Here is a 20611-nt window from a genome sequence, read left to right as displayed (position 1 = left end):
ACCAGTCCTCTGGACCACATAGTACATTTGAGATTGCATATACCTTTTTGATAAAACTGGTTATTCTATTACAGAAATTGATGTACACTGACAAAGCTGAGCTCTATTTGGAATATTCCAAGTGTTTTTGTTCTTTATGCTGTGTGCTCTGAAAGCTATGACATTATAGCCAGTATAAATGAAACTAAACTGAATTACATAGTATACTTGGGACTTCAAAATTTCTGAATTTGACAGTGACATAAAAAATGTATACTGTATCTATAAAGTGTAGCTGATAAAAGCAAACTAGAAATCCCTTAATTTAAAAAAACACACTGGATAAGTCAAAGTGTAAAATAATGAATTAAATATAATATGATTCACTTATATGATCCACAGATTCAAGGATGTGCTATTCATCTGAATGAAATATAAAAGGCCAGAATTATTCATATAATCACTATAAATAATGCCAAGGAAAGCTGCAAAAGTATTCCTCTATGAAGAAATAGAGAATAAGAAAGGACAAATTGTATTTTATCCTGAAATGTGATAAACAGTATGGCATCAAATCATGAGAGTTAAGTAAGTATATGCTTGATTTTGTGAATATAGTGTCTTACTGGCTATCACAGAAATTAAATTTCAGAATGTAAAAGCAAAGCATCAAAGACATGACAACTTTGTAATTGCTAATACTGTACATATACAAATGGTTAACCATCTCTTATCTTTGATCTACCTTTTGTTGCAAGTATTTCTGCAAGGACTATGCGCAAGCTGACAGACTGGACATCCTTTGAGGGTAGGAGACAATACACCAGAACTTGAGAACATTTTTGCAGAAATCTTACTTCTTCATCAGAGCTCCTTAAGCAGGAGTGCAGCAAAAAAGGTCTCGGTGGATCTTCCTGCCTAGAGGGAGAAAAATAAAAGAAGAGAGAATTTGAATGCCACTTGTATCGGAAGTCATCTATGATCATCACTTGCTAATTGATATAATGCTGCAGCATGAGCACTGGGTGGGTGCTGTGCTGAACATGCACAGCAACATGCTGCTGGGTGAGTAAGCCCATTATGTACACTGTGTTGTTTGCAGACTTCTCACAAACAAGTTTTTGGATGACAGCTCTGAAAGAAATGGGGAGCAAATCTCCCTTACCTTGACTGTGTGCCAAATACTCTCTAGTTTACCTCCTTGCAGGTGCCAATGGTTTTCTGGACTTTTCAGAACATGTTTGACTGAGCTCCTTAGTGCAGGTCACAGCTGTACCTTTTCTTTATACAAAAACAGCTGTAAAAGCAGAGACAAGGTACCATAGCAGTTCTTTTATGGCCACATGCCTGACGTGCTCCAATCTATTTTAACAATAAGGTGACCAAGCCAGTGGTTCCAGACAGACACAGTGTCACCTGAGAGGCACCACAGTAATTTACAAAGGCAGCCAAGACTGGTCATCAGTAGAAGTCCCTAAGGTGCAGCAAAGGCTTCTATTTGTCATGTCTCATACCAGAACCTCCTCCTATTTTCCATAACATCTGCTTTCCTCCCAGAGCTGGAGGCTGCCATCCTGGTTAGGTTAGGTTGCTGTTCTAGTCAACTGACCTACTCACAGAGCTACTCTAAGCCCATTGCCTCTGTTTGTGGAAAAAGTGACCAAGAACTGTATATAGTCAAACCAAATGTTTTCAGTTAGACACCACTATACAGCCAATAATGACAGCCAGTATTGGATAATAACTAATTTTTTTCTAGTCAGTTCAGGAGGATGAAAATATGTTGGAATAGTAACAACTCTGATTTTGTTCTACTAATACAATAATTAGTCTTAATGAGACTAAAATTAGTTTTATAATTAATTTTCAGAAAAACAAATGTAAAGATGACATTTGGGTTTGATTTGTCTTACACCTTTAACTCAATCACAAATCAAATGTTTTCTTTGCAAACACAGATCATGAAAGGTGTTTCAATTGTTAGAGGTAAGACAAATTTCAAAACAAGTTCCTTGGAACATCTTGGATATAAATACTCTTTTCTGAGGAGTAGTGGTTCACGAAGATGACATGTAATCTTCAGTACCAACCAGTCCAGGTGGTGCAGCTGACTGAGCTCAGAAAGCTGTTTATCTTGTTCTGGTAGGATCTTTTCTCAGTGACAGATGAATACATAACTATTTTCCTCAATGCATTTCTACTCCTCTTGCATACTCCAGACATATCCTGAAACCTCCTCTACACCACATCAAACATTCCCTGTCATGTTCTCCCTCAAAGGCATTCATTATTTATCCAAACCTAGACTTGTCCTAGGCAGATTACTGACAGAAAGTCTGGGTCATTTACCTACAGCCACCTCTTAATGTGGAAGTAAAGTCTTCCAGACAGGTTGGTGCACCCAAAGTCAGCCGCTTAGAAACACAGCCAGAAGCATATGCAAAATGCTGGCAAACAGGATGACTCACAGTGAACAGAGAATTATTAAGATTGAAAAAGCTCTTTTAGATCATCAAGTCCACCACTAAACCATGTCTTTAAGTGTCACAGCTACATGGATTTTTAACACTTCCCAGGACAGTCTGTTCCAATGCTTGACTATCCTTTCAGTGAAGAAATTTTTCCAAATAATGTAAACCTCCCTTGGCACAGTTGGAGGTCATTTCCTCTTATCCTGCTGCTTGTTACCTGGGAAAGGACACAGACCCCCACCTGGCTCCAACCTACTTTCAGGCAGTTGTAGAGAACAATAAGGTTTCCCCTGAGCCTCCTCTTCTCCAGACTAAACACCTCCAGCTGCCTCAGCACCCCCCCCAATAAGCTTGTCCTCCAGATCCTTCCCCAGCTTTGCTGACCTTCTCTGGACACAATCCAGCACTTCCATGCCTTTCTTGCAGTGAAGGGCCCAAAACTAATCCCAGAATTCAAGACACAGCCTCACCGGTGACAAGTACGGGAACTACTGTAGTAATTCCTGTAGCTGCCACTGAAGTGATTCCTGTGTATTAACAACCATGATACACAGTTAGAACTAAAAGCAAATGGTGACTGCTTTTTGACCTGTGAACATACCTCATCTTTTTTGGACACCTTACTTCTGGAAGATCTTGCACAGTGATTAGTTCAAGTTATACTTTCACAGCATGTGCAAAGCATTAAGCAGAGCCATAATGCACAGAAAATTTCTGAACTGAGATTATCCTTCTTAGTGTTCAACATCTATCTACAAGTCTCCTGAGGAATGCCAGTCTGTTTGGGACTACAAACACACTGGAGCATTAACTGTACCTACAGTATCACCCATGCAAGAGAAGTCTGTCTCCCTATTGTAAAAATTTATTCCCAGTCAAGAGCCAACACATACAGCATTGCTGAGCTGGACCTATGCCAGGACTTTCCTGACACACAGTCAGGAGAAGACAAATGGAAAATGGAACAGAATAAATAAGCACATAGGTAAATATTTGGTTCTTACCCTTCTAATCTGTCTAATGTGTTTCTGCCTACAGGAATGCAAGGTGGGGGGAGCAGAGCTGCCTACTTTCCAGTTTACAGGCCATTCAAGAAAATCTTCACTTTTTTCCAGGAGTTATCTCCATCACCTAAGAAGATATGACTCTCTAGAACAGGTTTTCCTGGCCAAACTATATCTACAAGTGATCTAAAAAGCAAAAGGGAAGGTATTTATGAAAATAACAGAGAAACAAAGTCTTCAGGAAATTCAACTCTAAACAAGCCTTGCCTGTCAGTGCCAAACAGTTCTGTCAACAAATCCTGCAGTGTTCATCAGTGTTGGGCAAGAGAAATAAAAGGAAGACTGAAAGCAGGAGAGGAAGCTCGGGGGGAAGCTTAACAGCTACAGAATAAATCAATATGACAGTGATAAAACAGACAAGACAAAACATACTGGTTTATATCCTCCTTTGCATGTATACAGGAAGCTTTACAGTTCTATTTGTCTCAATATTACCACTGACAAGCTTGCAGGGAAATACTGTGTGTCAACAAAAGGTCTGTCCAGTAAACAGCTGCCTTTTTAACCCAGGTTTCCCCTTCACTGATTGACATTAAAAAAGAGAGTAGTGAGCAATCCCAGAAGTATTAACACCACTGTTCAGCTACCAAACCACGTCAGTTTACTACCTTGGAACAAGAGCTAGGATGTCCTGATCAGGCACATTCTAAAGGCTTGATAAAAAACCTAGATCTTCAGTTCTGTGAGAATGTGGCACTGTCCATTTTGCAGAGACCAACAAGAAAAGCAGAAACTTAACTGCAACCCACATACATGTACACAAAGCAGAGCGCTGCTACATCTCTGCAGTGTTGATAAAGATGTTGAGCACTATTAAATAACCCCAATAGTAACACAGACATTATTTTTTTTCCTAATTCCGAACATGTATTATTAGCATTGTGTGGTTGGATTTTCCAAAGTAATCACATTTTCAGATCAGATTCCCTTAGTAATCACAGAAAACTGAACTAAAACTGTGTGCAGATATTTTTAGACAGAGCTTTAAAAGCCCAGTCAATTAGCCATAAATTCTGAGCACAACTGTGTGCAGTGAACTAATATAAATGTGGCATTCCAGCAAATAGTTCCAAAACAGGCATGATACAAGCTCTGTAAACCAGGCTCAATTAATCTCCTTTGGACAATATTCGAATAATGGCAAGTGGCAACTTAATTCATTTGTGTCTTCTTGAATAATTAAAACTGAAGTAATAGTGACAGTAGTTGTCTGTCAAGATGCAGGTGACTCCAGTGATTTAAAACAGTAGACAGAACATATGCTCTATACAGTATTCTTATAGATCATATCCATCTTCCCTCCCCCATGAGCTACAAAGCCAGCTTTAACCTTGCCCAAATTCTTTTTCTGTAATTTTACAAAAAGCCAACTGTGAATTTTTAACACTATCCAATACTTTTATATAGGGTCAGAAAGCAAACAGATTTCCTTCAGTTTCCCCTCAAAGCACTGGAAGATTAAGCAGCAGAGTACAAATATAGATCCATAAATAGGACCTGCCAAAGTGAATTCCTTTGTACCAAGTCTGTTCCAAGCTGTACTTTTCTTTGGGAACAAACTGACACCTACGGTAACTATCCTCTGCTTGGAGGTTGCTTCATGCATTTACTGCCTGTGTATCCCACTGAGTGTCATCAGCATTAAAACTTTACCCTTTACTGCTGCAGCCTACAGTTCATCCACCACTTTATAATGGAAAGCATAAGACCAGATTTGCTGCAGTATTCCTGAAGAGAAGCAGTTAAAACATTACCAGTCCTATAGAAGTATCATCATTTCCTTCCCATACTATAAGTAAGTAACTCTGAGGCAATATCAACACCTTTTTAACAACAATACCGCATTTCTCAGAAATACAGGACCTATGACCATTTCATAAGACCGGAGTACCAACTGAGCTTCCAGGTTTCCCAATACAGCAACATCATGGAAATAATTTTTTCCTGAGAATCTATTCTAGATATGCATATTTTTGACAAGGACCATCTGGTAATTGTCGGTATTATACAGACTCAGGAGTATTAAGACTTGGTATTTGTAGTTGGATGTATGCACCTGACACAAAGCATCTTTGACAAAAATAAGTCAGTTTGGTTTGAAATTAGGCAGTAAGCAAATTTACACACACATCCTCACCCCTAAAAAAAAAAAACAAACCAAAAAAACTCTTGTGCCCCTCAAGAAACAGCCAACCAATAAAAAAAAAGGCCAAAATAATGCAAAGCAAACAAACAAAAAACCAAACCAAGCAACCAACCAAAGAAAGCCCCAGGGGGTCTGTAAATGTAACAATTCATCTGCAGGAAATTACTTAAAGGAGGGAGGGATAGATAGATTAGATAGACAGAATTTTTCCTTCAGCCTTGACATTTCTTTCAAGAGACAGCCTTGCAGAGCTCTATTTAAGTCTCAATCAGTACCATTGTGAGCTGAAGTGCACGTGCAACTCTAAATAAGTGGCATCAGTATATTCAAGATTCACCATGCATTTTCATTAAACCAACTCTGAGAACTACCAGAACCACAAGTAGGCTGCATCTCCTCATCTATATCAGCCTCAGAGATGTAAGCTTCTTGACAGCACAGCAAAGTAAAAGCGACTTGATCTATTTGAGTCCTCTAAGACAGAAAAACAAAAATTTAGACCTTAACAACCCAGAAAAAAAGTACCTACTTAAAAAACAACAACAACAAAAAACCAAAAAAAGAAATCACATAAACCCCAGAAAGCACAACAAAAAATAGAAACGGATAAAACAAGATATCAGAAACAGATTTATCAGGGTAAATCAGCAAGTTTTGTAAGTCATTTCAACTAATGTTGCATAAAATGGTGCATAAAACGCGGTATTTATACATGCCACAGTTACCTCTTTCAGGAAAAAGCATTTGACACATTGTATTAGTAACAGAAGCAAAGAATTTATGGATGGCTTACAAACTGCGGTATAACCACATCAGCACCGGGATGTCCTAATGCTTATTATGGTGTCAAGGTTATATTCAGTCATTAAGAGGAAACCCAAAGTTCCCACACTGAGGCTTGAAAACAAATGGTGAGCTTTAGACCTGCTGCTACCCATGGGTTGAATTTAATAACATGCTCAGGGCCTTGGTTTTTCATGACTAATTTGCTCACAGCACTTTCATACGTAGCTGTTCTCATTGCAACAAATCTCTGCAGCTTCATACTAATCCCCTCGATACACCTTTCCAGAGGCTGATTGTGATAACCAGCTCTAAGTATTTCTGGATCCTGGCAAATGGAATAATAAAAGAAAAACAATACCTGTGGGAGGTGTTTATCCAGACAACTTGGATGCATCTATGGAATTAACTAAGTTAAATCTCAAGTGTTAAAACTCCCTCTGTATCAGTCTGCCCTTGATCAGTTTGTGGTGGCATCCTCTTTTATTTTTACTATCTTATCACAATACACACTGTAATCACAAAAAAATTTAAGTTATATACTCTATACATGCCAAGGTATTCACCTGGGCCAAGAAAATAAAGAGTTATTTTCTCTCCTTACCCTGTCAGTAATACACAGAAAACAAAAAGAACATTATCAAAACATGCATGATACAAACTTTAATCCCCAAACAGCTTACCATACTGATCACTCAAGCAGCAATTTTCCCCACAGCATGTTCCCCCCACACAGTTTCCAAGATCACTGAGCACTTAACTAGAGGTTCTGAATCAGCATTGGTAGCAGCCTGCAGACCCCAAGCATTCATTTATTCATTTTGCTAAGTCATAACTTATGTTGTAAGTCTGGGCACAAACATGCACAAAAACACTTCAGCATATCCCAACAGATGCTGTGCAGCAGATAACCGGCCAGAAGCAGCCTGCAATACCCCATATTTATGTTTGCAGAAACCAATTCTTCCTCTGTCTCTGGGGTCAAAAGTGCCCCAGCTGTAGGTTAAAGTCAGAACACCCAAAACTAGAAGATATATGGGAAAAAAATAAAATTAAAAAATAAAATATTACTAATAATAAAAATAAAACCAATGTCATTTGACCTCTTCTTTCTGGGGTTTGTTCAAAAAGCACTGTTGTCATGGGGTTCAAGACACAATGATTAACTATCTTCCAATCCCACATGTCTACTCTGCTGGACTATTCTGGGTTTATTTTCTTCCCAATGGCTAGTATGGTGCAATATTTTGGATTTGTGCTGAACACAGACTGATAATATAGAGACAGTTTTGTTATTGCTGAGCAGCACTTGGATAGCATCAAGGCCCTTTTCTGCTTCCTGATTCACCCCACTGCTGGGGGTGCACAAGGAGTAGGAAAGAGAGAGGTAGGACAGGTGAATACAACTGACCAAAGGGATATTCTAGGCCAAGTGGCATCATGCTCAGTATATAAAGGTGGGGAAGAAGGAGAGGATGTTTGGAGTGATGATGTTTGGATGTTTGTCTTCGCAAGTCACTGTTAACATGTGATAGGGCCCTGCTCTCCTAGAGATGGTTGAACACCTGCCTGCCCATGGAAAGTGGTGAATGAAATACTTGTTTTGCTCTGTGTGAAGCTTTTGCTTTACCCATTAAACTGTCTTTATCTCAACCCACAAGTTTTCTCACTTTTAACCCACAAGTCCTCTGAGCATGCTGGTGGGGCAGTGAGTGAGTGGCTTGAGTGGGGCTTTTGCTGGCTGAGGTTAAACCATGGTACCTACTTATCTAATGCAGGCAAATCTTATTTTGCCTACGCTGTACCCAGCAAAAAAATAAGGTTTTATTTATGAAACATTAATAATTTTGTAAATATTTAGAGCAGTTATTCTTAACCCAAAGAAAGGGCAAGGGAACTCCCTCTTCCTTTCATGTGGACAGCTACACAAAAAGACACTATTTGTCTGCACCTTGCTTAAGTCTTTCCGGTACTGAGTGTTTCATCCAGAACAATAGCTGCCTCTAGCTTTCAACAAACATATCATGCTACCAGAGGCAGCCCACATTCCTGGGATCAGATAATTCCAGCTCTCAAAATGTACACTGCCACAGCAGACAACACTGCACCCACATACCAACATGACCATTTCCATCATTATACACCACCTTACTCAGCTCACAGTCCACCATTGATCACAAAATGGTATTGCCAGTATTCAGCTTGCATATATTCTAGTTAAAGTAACCGAGGAAAGACTCTTGAACAAGATACGAAAAAATGAAGGAATAAAAGGTGCTATGAAACATGAATGGCCAAATACTCACCTCTTTACCCTTGCAGGATGCACTTGCCTAATCCTGTTACAAATGCGCTCCTGATCCTGTACATATGGGAAAAGAGCAGCGGCTTCTAAAAATAAATCCAAGTCTGAGATTTCCTCCATATCTCAAATTCATAAACTAGCTAATGCTGGACTCAGGAAATTATATTCCATTTCTATACACCAAGCCAATACCAGAAATTAAATAGTTTCCTATCTAAATTATTCAAAATGCCACAAATTTTCTCACTGAAAATTGACAGTTTCCTTTGAAACCCCAACTGAATCTCAAAGTACAGCTCAGTGACACATAAAAGATGAAAAATTTGGGAGCTGTCTTGCCTACAGCTTGCACTGCTCTGTGTCACTTCAGACAGTTCTGCCCATGGCTAGAAGTGTCTCTGCCCTTATTTCACTCTGTAGATGTATGTGGCATGCACAGGAAAGACAGCTGCTGTTAAAGAAAGCCAGGGGATAAAACAAACAAATGGGAAAGAAACCTAACACTACAAGGTTCCTTTCTCCCAGTGCCCTCTCTCCAACCAGCCACCATGAAAGTGGACTCTCTTCTTATGAAAGAATCATAGAATGGTTTGGGTTGGAAGAGGCTTAAAGATCATCTAGTTCCACCTCCATGCCATGGGCAGGGACACCATTCACTAGACCAGGTTGCTCAAAGTGCCATCTAACCTGGCCTTGACCCATACTTTGAAGGGAGACAAGGTCTCCCAGCACTTTTCTTCATTTCTGGCCTCTGCTGGCTATTTACCTTGAGCTGTTTATCACTAAGTGGATTTTTGATATGGTTAAGCCAGAGGGAAAGCAGGAGCAAAAGAAAGGACTGTAGCACCCTTCCTCATTCTGAAGGGTCTTAATCTATTTTTATCCCCTCAGACACCCTGGTTAATCACAGATTGAAGTTAGTCAGTGAAAGCAAAAAAGTAAAGAAATCTGTGTGTCCAACATGCACCTACTCACAAAACACATGAACTTTTCTCTGAAAAAACAAGACATCTGTCCTCCTGGGCACAGATGATTCCTTTCTGCTATATCAGTGGACTATCTGTTATCATATAGGAAAACCAAGACAAAGTGGCTCAGGTGGCACCTCCTCCAGAGACAGTATTAGAGGTATTAAAGCTTCATAAGCTGCCATACAATAGACAAAATGCCCTTTACCATCATGCTGCAATATAAACTCAGTGGCAGAAATGATGGAGCACTCCAAGAGGTATCACAGCAGGAAAGTTACTTCTCTGTAATTACAGCCTCTGTTCTACTATATTTATTACCCAAAACTAACTGGATTCATTATGAGATACAGAGAGAAATGCGAATGCAAATTTACATTTATCACTGTCTTTAAAACATTAACAGAAAGCAAAGCAGATCAAGAAGATCTGTGTTCCCTACCTTAGGAAGATGAATTCTTCCTGTTTGAACTGTGGCAATCTAACTGTGATTCAACACAGTAACAGCTGAACACCACACAGATTTTCACTCACTCCTGCACCCTCCCACAGTGGGATGAGAGAGAAAATAAGAAAAAAAGGTATAATTCCTGACTTTGGGGTGACCTAATTGCAGCCTTCAGGTACCTGAAGGCAGCTGAAAAGAAAGGTGAAGAGAGACCATTAACAAGAGCCTGTAGTGACAGGACAAGGGGCAATGGTTTCAAACTGAAAGAGAGTAGGTGTAGACAAGATACTAGGAAGAAATTCTTCCCAGTGAGGGTGGTGAGGCACTGGAACAGGTTTCCCAGACAAGTCATGGATGCCCCATCCCTGGAACCGTTCAAGGCCAGGTTGGATGGGGCATTGAGAAATCTGCTCTAATGGAAGGTGTCCCTTCCCACAGCAGGGGTATGGAACTAGATGACCTTTAAGGTCTCTTCCAACCCAAGCCATTGTATGACTTGAGACAAAGAGTTTAATAGAACAGAAAAGACTGGGGGGGGGGGGAAGAAAAAAAAAAAATAGAATTAGAATATATAGCACAAATTATGCACAATGCAAATGCTCAACACCTGCTGGCTGAAGCCCAGACAGTTCCCAAGCAGCATCTCCCAGACAGCTTTTACCTCATTTATATCCTGAGCATGACACCATACAGTATGGAATATCCCTTTGACCAACTGGGGTCTGCTGTCCTGGCTACATCACCATCCAGCTTCTTGTGTTGCCCACCCTCTCAGCCTCCTCACTGGCAGGGCAATATGAGAAGCTAAAGTCCTTGACTTAGCATAACACTGCTTAGGAACAACTAGAACACCGGTGTTACCAACATTATTCTCAACCTAAATCCATAATACAGCACCATATCAACTACTAGGGATAAAATTAACTTTATCCCAGTTGAAAACCAGGACAACAATATAGAAAATAATTAAAGCCTCCCAAGCTAGAAGTGACATACTTTTTAGCTCTCAGTCTATAGCTTAAAATGTCAGCAGATTCTAGCACAGTAAACTCCATAGCAGTAGGCAATTTGTACAAAACTCAAATTCATGTTCAAACTACAAATTCTCTCAAATAGAAAACACTATCAGAATATTTGCTGCACTTTCAGGTTTATTACATGCATGCTCACATCACTCAGCAGCACAAATTCCATCTGTAGTGTATGAGCACCATGTCACCTTTCTGCTGACTTTGCAATAGCCTGTACAAAGCATTTAAGCTGTCTCTCTATCTGCTAAGAAATGGTGAGCCCTGTGCAATTTCCATACAGCCCCATGGACTTTTTGAGCAAGTTTGGATGAGCAACATGAGGATATTCTGGTACTTTACAACTTGCATCATGCAGCATCATGTTGCTGATCTGTCAAGCATATTAAAACCAGACCTTTCTCCTTGTGAATTCACAGCCTTGCAGTCTGCAAAAACAGTCATTGAGTCCAGTTCCAGCCTCTATAAATTGTTCAGTTAGAGCTGTTGGGTTGGTTTGGTTGGGTTTTTTCTAACCTATTACACTAATTCTTGATAGGACTTTTTTCATTCCCATATTGATGCAGTCTGTCCAGAGTTAAGGTGCATTTACTACTTCCGAGTGAAAAACCAGAAAATAACCAAAAGAATTTCTTTTATTTCTACATAGTGGAAATAACATTCCAACAAAGACCAGATGAAGAGGTCATAATTCTCAGCAAGTAAGAAACCTCACCAACAATCAGCATTAATAATACTTAATAATTCTTCAATTCTAGGTCCTACATCCCCAGCTTTAAACAGAAAAACATTCAGATTAAAAACAAAAACATTCAACAAAAAATTCAACTTCCTCATTCTTTAGCTGTTCAAAACAAATTCTTCCCAAAAGCAAGCATTTTATTCTGATAAAGAACAAGTGCAAGCATGACACTTAAAAATCAAGGAGCACACTTAGGAGTTTTATCTGACCAAGAGATTTCTACCTCATTGCAGAGCTAAAAGAAAGTAGTACATAGAACCCACTGCAAGATCTACTGCAAAGTACATACCCCTTAATTTCTTGTTCTCTTGAATGTAACCATCCTTTAGTGTCTTTTTTTTCCCCCTATGCATTAACTTTCATAAAAATTAGCTAGGATCTATCACAAATATACTAACGGTGTCTTCTAATACAGAAGAGAAAGAAGTGTCAATAGCAATAGACTAATCACTGACAGAATGACAGAAAAGAACACTGTTCTTTGGTCTGAAGGGGTGTCAAAAACATTGGATCTAACTGTAGATAAAAACTTCACAGAATAAAATGTACAGTCTAAATCTGAATGACCAAAGTATATTCCAATTAGAATCAAAATGCAGGTAAGTGCAGATATAAGACCAAATTCCATGCACAATTAGACAAATTGTGCATTCAGATGTGGGAACTGCATAGAGTAAGAAATTTAAAATAACCATTTGGGTAGAACTCTCATGTTCAGGGGAAAGCTGGCTTTTTCAAGCGGACAAAGAGATCCTTGCCAAAGAAGAAATTCATTAAATTAGCAAGATAACTTAAGGAGAAAAAGAAAATACAGCCAACAATTTTTCCACTATAAAAATCTTGTTACTGCAGGACAGGTCACCTACAGAAATCACAAGGCTTTGCCTCCCAGGGCTAGAAGAAATGGAAAACTGAATGGAATGACTCCTGGTGCTGCTCTGGGAAAGGTGCAAATATCTCTCTTCTTGTCTGTTGACTGCACTGACAGTGGCCCTTCCTTCCCTTGCATGTTCACAGTACTTCGCAAGAGCTGCTCACACAACCCACCGCCTACTGTGAACAAAGGATTCATGGATTAAACTGAAAAGAGTAGTGAATCCAAACTCTTAGAAAAAGGAGTCCAAGTCTTTCCTTACAGACCTCCTGAAGCCCGCTTGATCTCTAAAACTGGTAATAAGCTTGAACTGTTTTATCAGTTTCCTACAAAAAGATTATCCACAGTCTTCATCACTTTGATTCAGCACATCTGTAAGTAAAGACAGAAGCAGAAAGTTCCAATGAAATGCAGTTTTGTTTTTACCTGGCATTGGCTCCTTTAAGGTCACAGAAGTGTGAGAGTAAAGCTTTCACCACATCGTTGCAGACAACTTTAACTACATCAACGTGACTCAGCCTCTGTCGCAGCTGCTTGGCAATCTCCCAGAAGTCTTCAGAGAGCAGCTGGTACAGCTGCCCCTCATCTCTGCTGAGTTGCCCATACCAGGACAGGATGTAATCTCTATAGCTGTAGTCAAACACTGAAAGGAGAAACAAAACAATAAATAGCAAAAACTGCAAAAGGACAAGGCACACCAAGATAGGAAAAATGTAGTCCTCCACCCTTCTCAAAAACTGTATGGGTAATAGGCTCCACATCTTCACATCTACTTCTTGCCAAAGAAAGTCAGGTTGGCAAGGTTACAGCAATCTGCACCTAACAGATTACTGCAGGTCACTCTGCAAAGCAAAGCTTTTAAGTGGATTTGCTCAGACAGTCAGGTTACCAGCCACAACCTCAGACTAATACCTGTCTCTCAGCAGTGGCTTTGGTTATATGAACTGTCATATAATTTGACTTTAGACATTTAGACATGTGTCTAAAATGTTGCAAACTGAAGTCAGCTTTCTTTACATAGGAACTGAATAGTCTCCATTCCAATGTCATGGCTAAAAAGGGGAGGTGGTAAGATTTTTGGATTTCCAAAGACATATACAACACAGAGCACCACCACAGAAAGTACATTATAGGATCAGAAGTGTTAAGAGAGAACAAGTGGATTAGTGAGACCACATGAACTTCAAAAATGACTAAGCATTCCAAACCATACTAATAGGTAATAACCAGTATTACTGTAATTGCAAATCCCATGGCAACACTGTCTTCTACCATTCTGACCTTGCTTTTTGACATTTGTGTCTCACCAGTTTTACTGATGTTTCACTCCAGCAAATGTCCCTGGAGGTCTAAGAGGGAGCAGAAGATCTTCAGGGAGAACACATGAACTATTTAGCAGTTGCAGCAAGATGGGGGAAAAGCTGGGGTTGTAAGAGTCATTTTGCATCTACCAGAGGGATAACAAAAAGGGGGGAATAAAGTCATGTGCCAGGTAATTTGAGCAACTTCTTTAGTAAACAAGATGGTTTCAAACTTTCAAATCAGAAGTCCATCTCATCTGTCAGTGTAAGTCTATGGTGCAAAGTAATCATAAAACTCCACAGTTTCTTACCTTCCACTTTGATAGAAGTTGCTTGTTTGGTAAATTATATAAATTATGAAAATCTCCCTGGCACTGGCAACAGTGGACTAATAGCATACTATTAGGACAAAAACTTAAATATTTTCACCTGCTTTTTCAGGCAAAACTACCAACATAACCTTGATAAAAACATTTCCAGGAAAACAGCTAAAACTGATAGAGGTTTCTAGTCAAATGCTTCACAAGCAACCTTACACAAGTTTATAAAGAATGCAGCAGAGTCACTTCAATGAGTATGCTGAAATATATACTTAAAAGCCTTTTGCTAAGTAATTTCAAGACTTTAAAATTAATAATTCAGAAAAAAATTCCACAGTTCTGTAAACAAATACGTAACAGGTTTGAAGACTTTTTTTTTCCCCTAATCCAGGAGAGAAAAAAGTATGCAGAGCCATATAGCAGGATTGGAACTTCCAAAATACTTTTCTAAAGTATATTAACTATTTCACTGAAAACTCTCACCCACAAATACTACAGAGTGATAAAACAGTTATAAAAAGTAGTGGTCTTCTGATGAGCAAGCAGAGGAATAATCTGTTAAAACACCACAGAATAGAGGGAATAGCACTTTAAAATCTGACATTTTATTACTTATCTCATGCCTTCTAACAATACACATTTCAAGAATCTATTTTTCCACTGCTGTTCCCATGTTCCTCTGCAGCCACCTTTTTCTTACAGCTTACTTACTCTCTTCTGTTGCAAGGTCTGAAACACTGTGGAAAGCTGATCACAGTACACATTCTTCCCTTTCATCTAATCCCTAAGAGACCAATAATTTCTCAAGTGCGCTTGCAACACACTGCATTGTGGTATTTTTTCAAATCAGCCTCACTAGCAGGTAGTGAGTTTTCAGATTTTACTACAGAATCCTCCTCTCTATCCTTTGCAAGGGTGAAAAGCAGCTGTTTCAGCATCTTTTGCCCAAGAAGTCAAGTCATGGTATGGAGTGGTGGCTCCTACAGAAATCTGTTCAACAGAACGCTACAAAGCAAGAGCCCAAGAACAGAACTCACATACCAATCCCTTAAGGATATATTGTCTTTAAGACAAAATCTATTCCTAATGACTCTTACTTTATAATTATTTTTAAGCAACTCCACTCCAAAATGAGCTCAGTTTCCAGTACACTACATAATACATTCTTTTTGATTCCTTTTAGCCACTCATGAATTCTGTCACATTCAATGCAAAACAACCACAAAATCTATTGGCAATATCAAGTTAGAGACAAAAGATCATCAATCATCACCAAAAATCAACCATGCAATTATGAAATATTTTGTGTTTAACTCTGCCACTTACATACTTTCAACAGCTTAAAAGGATTAAGGTGTCAAAAACACTGCTTTAAACCCTATTTTTCTACCCTGTGTTTTACAGCTTTCTTACTTCACATGTCTTCTGTAATTTCCTTTTCTCTTCTGAACCTTGCTGCTCTTCCTGCATCACAACAGTACTGTTCTCTATAAAATTCAGGGTTCTTTAGAGCCCAGGATGTATGTTCAAGTGAGCAGTGAGACAGATTTTAAACAAATAAAATTTAAAAAGGATACCAGGCACAGACACTAACAGCAGGCAGTTAAAGACTGAGTAAGACACTTCCTTGTGTCATCCTGGCCATGGTGTGCAGCTGCTGCTTTAGTTTCATGCCCACTGATGCAGCTGGTGCCTTTTCAGCACTCTAAAGAAATTCAGAAAATAAATAGAACAATTTTATAGAGAGCAGCTTGCTCTCTTCAGAGGAGGATTCTGCTCATGCATCTATTCTCATTATTTTTATATTACGTGTTCTTTAAAACATTGAAAACAACAGTTAGAAGACAAGGAAGGAATAAAAAAATAAGCAGAACACATTCAGGACAGAACCTTACTCCCATTAACTCATCTACTACAAACATAAAACAAATTTGTTCTGATCAAATCAAATGCAGTGACCACAATGACTCTGGCGCGAAATTGTAGAAACTTCTACTGTGTTTTCTAAATTCGTTTGGAAGACCGAAGTCCCAAGTTGTTACAATGTGATTAAACGCCATTCCCATGTGAAATTAAGTTGAGCTTGTTCAACTACTCTTTTTAAATACTGTAAACTAGTAGAGTGTTGGGAGTAGAGCCAGAAGCTTATGTGGAGATTTAGTGAGGACATCCCTCTGGACCCTTCCTTCATTCCTATTCCTACACATGTCCTACAGTAGCTGCTATCCCTTCTTCCACATTCATTCAAAGGTTCAGTGGCACCACCTGGGTCTGCAGGTCAGAAGGGCTTCAAATCTGCAATTTGCAGAGCTTCACACAAGACAGTTTTTATATTGCTAAGATTCATTATCCAACTTTATTAAAAATAAAAATCAGAAGAACAAGGATCAAATGCCTACTCTTTTTCTTAAAGCAATATTAAAGAAGCAGCATAAATATTCTATGCAAATGCAGACACAGACTTCCAAGTCTCAGCAAGAAGTAACTGTTCTTTTCTGAAAACCCTGGAGAAGCCAAAACCACTACATTAATTTATAGTCAAATCCAAAACTTTCCTGTGACTGTATGAACAAAGGAAGAAAAGATATAGCTACAACACTGCCTTGAGTTATTCTAGAGCAACAAGCATTGCCACGTGTGAAAGAGAAATATAAGGGTAATGTGAATTGTGTTAGGATCCTGCAGGAAGAATCCACCATAAAAAAGCCAAGAATCATTACAGAATTCTGTGCTACTACAACACTAGATCTAACATTCATGATGGGGTTACGGTAAGATATACTTTTAGAAAAATACTTTCAATAAAAAACTAACAGAAAAAGATTACAGACTACACCACAGCTAAGTACCTCTCAAAGTCCTGTTCTAGAGAAGTAAATAATAAATGCTTATTTACTTCTTATAGCCACTACCTTTTTCCCCTGCCAAAAGCCAGCTCAGACCAAAAACATCCAAACAACAAAAAGCAATGACAATAAAAATATGAAAGAAAATTTAAAACCCCTACATTAAAGGTGGGCTTACAATTACTAATGAAATTACTAATAAATACTCTGAATATTCAGTTTTATAATTTCCAAGTCATTAACATCTAAACTGAAAGAGAAGAAGGCCATTATTCACTTCCTGTATTTTAGATTTCACTGTGTTTTAGTTATACAAGTTAAGAGGATGAGGTTTTATGCTTAATATTAGCTTTACTGAAATTTCTCATGGCCACTAAATCTTTACTTAGACTATGGCGTAAAAGGCTGACAAAATTATGTCTAAATGCCATCATTTCAGTGACTAGTGAACTAGTGATAGTGGTTTAAAGATATCAGTGCTCTTCTAAAGTCTGTGTTCAGAAAACCACTAGCATTTCTTGTTTTACTTCCAGAATCAAATTCTATGAAACTACCAGGTTTAGCAGGCTAAATGCTATCATTGTGCATGGATAGATCGGCCCTGTGCAAAAGGAATCCCTGACAGCCTCCCAGTTCCCCAGTCTCTGGCCCATTTTTATTAAAATTTTCCTAGCGCTTATGTCTTTACTGGTCTTTTATGCAGAAAAAAAAAAATAAAAATATATAAACAATAGAGAAAAAAATGTGTTTAAAATACCTCAGAAATGCAGTAAAATAAAAAAAACAGACAAATTTATGTCCAAATAATTTTCTGCACACACTCTTTGTCATGAGTTCTTGGTTTCAAGTGTTTGAATACCGATAGCAGAGAGAACAAATTCAAATTGTTTTGCTGATATTGTGGACCAAAGAAATTTTTTTGAAAGCTGTGTTTTGGAAAAATTAAAAGAATAAAAAAACAAAACAAAACAAAAACAAAAAACCCAACAGCTTTTCAAATAGAGAGCTGTAAGAGTTACTAGCAATTCTTTTTCTAAATGTCAAAATACACATTTTAAGTTGGGAAATGAGACAGTTTTTTCCCAATCTTTCTGTAATGGGAAGTACAACCTTAAATCTCTAACAGAGTTAGATCCTAAGGGATCAAAACACAGACGGGCAAGATCTAATCCACAGAAAGAATCTAATTAAATACACAAAATATTTCCAAAAAGATCACCTCCAAGCAGGGTTGAAGGAAGAAAACCCACTCTGAAAGAAGAGATGGCCCTCTGGCAGGAAATATTTTAAGACTTAAGAAACAGGTGAATTTTCACAGTGGAACAATGTCACCAGTAGAGCTCTGCCAGGATTTGAGCTATGGCCTGCACTGTTTTACTTACTCATAAATGACGCAGTAAAACAGCTAAGTGATATGAAGACCATTCTTCATGGCATTACTAAAACTGCAGAGATATAGGCTGGCCGTGAAAAAAATACCACAGGACTTGGAGCAATAAAAATGGAAAATGAAATTCAGTTCCTGGGAGGACAGCTATCCTCACAGCAGATCAATCTCTTGACAGCTGCAGCCTCAACCCAAGCAGTACACTCTGTACAAAGCGGCACGAGTATGACTGGGCACAGCCTCTCAGGAGACATCTCACCACACTACGGTGTGGATGGAATGCAGACAAGCAACAGGTAGCACTAAAGGGTATTTGTAGAAGTGCCTTATCTTCTCTTTTTGTAAGATAAATGAAGGTCAAACAAAAATCAAATCAATCTCTCAAGAGAAAGCATGAAAAGTACTGAAAAAACATATTTCAGTGTTAGCTACTTAAGTGTTACCAGATGAAAAGGAGACTTGGGGTTGACAAGTCTCTTTGTTGAATATGGCCTTCTCTTTCTGCCATATTCAACAAAGAAAATCTCTTTGTAACCTTATACATACTCTGATTTTAAACACTTAGATTTCATAAAACACAACACACTGTGGCAGTCACAACTTTCCCCCACCTTATACCTACAGCTAAGACAAGTATCCTATAATTAAAAATGAAGCACCACTCTAAAGCACCAACCAGTTACACTACTTTGCTCTTAATGGAAAATAAAGACATTTAGGGTTGGGGCTGTAAACCAACATATACAAATGTTCCTTCTTGGTGATGTTTAGTGTGAGACATGTTGTGAAAGGATGATTCTCAACAACTTTATTACATGAGCTGCAGCAAGACAAGAAGCCATATAAAGACACAGGCAACTATTATCAGCCAGTGACCATTACAGGAGAACCATCTAAACATCTAATAGTTATTGAAACAGGACTGATTGTTGAAACTGAAACATGGATGATTCCTTCAGTTAAAGCAAGGATATGACTGCTATCTATCCTTCCAACTACATTAAGAGACTATGATGGGAACATCAGGAAAAATGCTGTAAAGCAAGTGGCAGTTTGAAGTGACACAGAAACTCAGGTGAGCCACACTAAACTCAGAGAGAAAGGTCCACACAGACTGGCTGTAACACCAGCAAAAACATGGCATGACTAACAACAGGCAGTTCTGGAGGGGTGCAAGGCAGTTAGCAGCTAACAGTAAACCCCAGGCAAACTTAACTACACAATGATGAAAAACAGCTGGAGAAATCAGAATTAACCAAAGAGCTGTCTCTTTGTACTCAGCAACAGCATTTCCAATATCAGATGACATTACCTATGCATGTCCAAGGTAAAGAAAAGTAAAATCTGGGGTTTTTTTTAAAAAAAAAACAAAACAAAAAAATAAAAACAAGCACACAAAAACCCTCACACCCCAAAACTTCAAGAGGCACTAGGAGTCCAAACTGGCCCCCAAGATTAAAACCTTGTTACAAATTAATATCTCCTAGCTAAAGCATTTTGTTGAGTAGTGCATTACATCTAGACAGCAAAAGGTTGTCAAAAATTCCTGGGAATTATAAATACTTTAATCCTAATCAGTGCAAGATTGGAAACACAAAAACAGATGGTATTTTTTTATATCACAAGTAATAAAGCTTTATTCAACCACAAACTTGTGGGGAGAAAACAACAAAAAATAAAACACCATTCACATCAAGACAACTACAAATTTCAGAATTATCGCAGGCAAAAAGTCCTGTCTATTTTCATAGAAACTGATCATTTTGTACTAAAAATGTACTTTGCTTTAGGGACTGCATTCAGTATTTCAAACTGATTGCATTCAGTATCTCAAGATGACTCAGTCACCTTTCAAACCCAAAACACTTTGTATGGTAGAGCAAAAAGTACAGTCTCAAAACAGAGAAGTGGCTTCATCACTTAGGCTGGAAGAAATAAAACTAAATCTG

The 20611-nt window shown here is 38.5% G+C and overlaps 1 protein-coding gene across 2 annotated transcripts in view; it reads right to left on the bottom strand.

Moving 5' to 3' along the window:
• Positions 1–20611, bottom strand: part of SNX25 (sorting nexin 25) — an 82583-nt gene that overhangs the window by 48302 nt on the left and 13670 nt on the right. For both annotated transcript variants that reach the window (XM_058837346.1, XM_058837348.1), the window contains exons 3-4: positions 13235–13451; positions 725–897 (exon numbers count right to left, since the gene is read on the bottom strand). In XM_058837346.1, the coding sequence (XP_058693329.1) occupies positions 725–897; positions 13235–13451 (390 nt within the window). The remainder of the gene's footprint in view (positions 1–724; positions 898–13234; positions 13452–20611) is intronic.

The sequence above is a fragment of the Poecile atricapillus genome, chromosome 4 (genome assembly GCF_030490865.1).
Source record: "Poecile atricapillus isolate bPoeAtr1 chromosome 4, bPoeAtr1.hap1, whole genome shotgun sequence".
NCBI classification, from domain to species: domain Eukaryota; kingdom Metazoa; phylum Chordata; class Aves; order Passeriformes; family Paridae; genus Poecile; species Poecile atricapillus.
This window is presented reverse-complemented; position numbering and strand designations above follow the sequence as displayed.